General features: G+C 45.1%; 1 protein-coding gene across 1 annotated transcript in view; it reads right to left on the bottom strand.

The window, feature by feature from the left end:
- reep3 (receptor accessory protein 3) overlaps positions 1-326 on the bottom strand; it is a 16,364-nt gene extending 16,038 nt beyond the window's left edge. The window contains exons 1-2 of the mRNA XM_015379300.1: positions 317-326; positions 125-177 (exon numbers count right to left, since the gene is read on the bottom strand). Coding sequence (XP_015234786.1) covers positions 125-177; positions 317-326 — 63 coding nt within the window. The remainder of the gene's footprint in view (positions 1-124; positions 178-316) is intronic.
- Positions 327-588: the final 262 nt, after the last annotated feature.

Here is a 588-nt window from a genome sequence, read left to right as displayed (position 1 = left end):
CCAGGATGTTATGATGACAGTGGGTTTACTGGAAGACATGGGAACAGGAATTCTACTGGTCCAGAAACCCTGACCAGCACAGTTATATGAAAAGACTGTGGGAACGACCATGGGGGGAAAAAACCTGCATGGTGTGCACCAGCGACAGAGAGCTACCAGTGGCTAGAGAGGGCGGGGCTAAAGGACAGCACAGCAGGACGGATGATGGCAGCATGTACAGCCAATGCCATGAAAGAGTCACTGAGGGAACCCAGGGCTTTTAATTAATTCCAGATTTCAGTCTCTCTGACACAAATTGCATCACCCACCCTCAAACCTGCTCGCATGTTGCTCTCAGTCTGGCATCAGACGTAAACCTGCAGCAGCAGCAGGCTGAACTACTCTAACTGCGAAATAAATTAATGTAGCATCAAATAAGCAGATGCAACATTTATTTGGGATTTGTACTTTTGACTTCCATTTACCAAATGCAGACAACAAGCCACCCATTTTTATTGGCAGTTATCTCACCCCATATTTCCACCCATGGGCAGTAATGTTTTACATTTCTAACTGTAGTTTTGTATTCAGATTTTCCCAACTTGTTTT

The sequence above is a fragment of the Cyprinodon variegatus genome, unplaced genomic scaffold, assembly GCF_000732505.1.
Source record: "Cyprinodon variegatus isolate N-32 unplaced genomic scaffold, C_variegatus-1.0 Scaffold189, whole genome shotgun sequence".
In the NCBI taxonomy this organism is placed as follows: domain Eukaryota; kingdom Metazoa; phylum Chordata; class Actinopteri; order Cyprinodontiformes; family Cyprinodontidae; genus Cyprinodon; species Cyprinodon variegatus.
The sequence above is the reverse complement of the archived record's forward strand: the minus strand, read 5'-3'. Positions and strand labels throughout refer to the sequence as shown.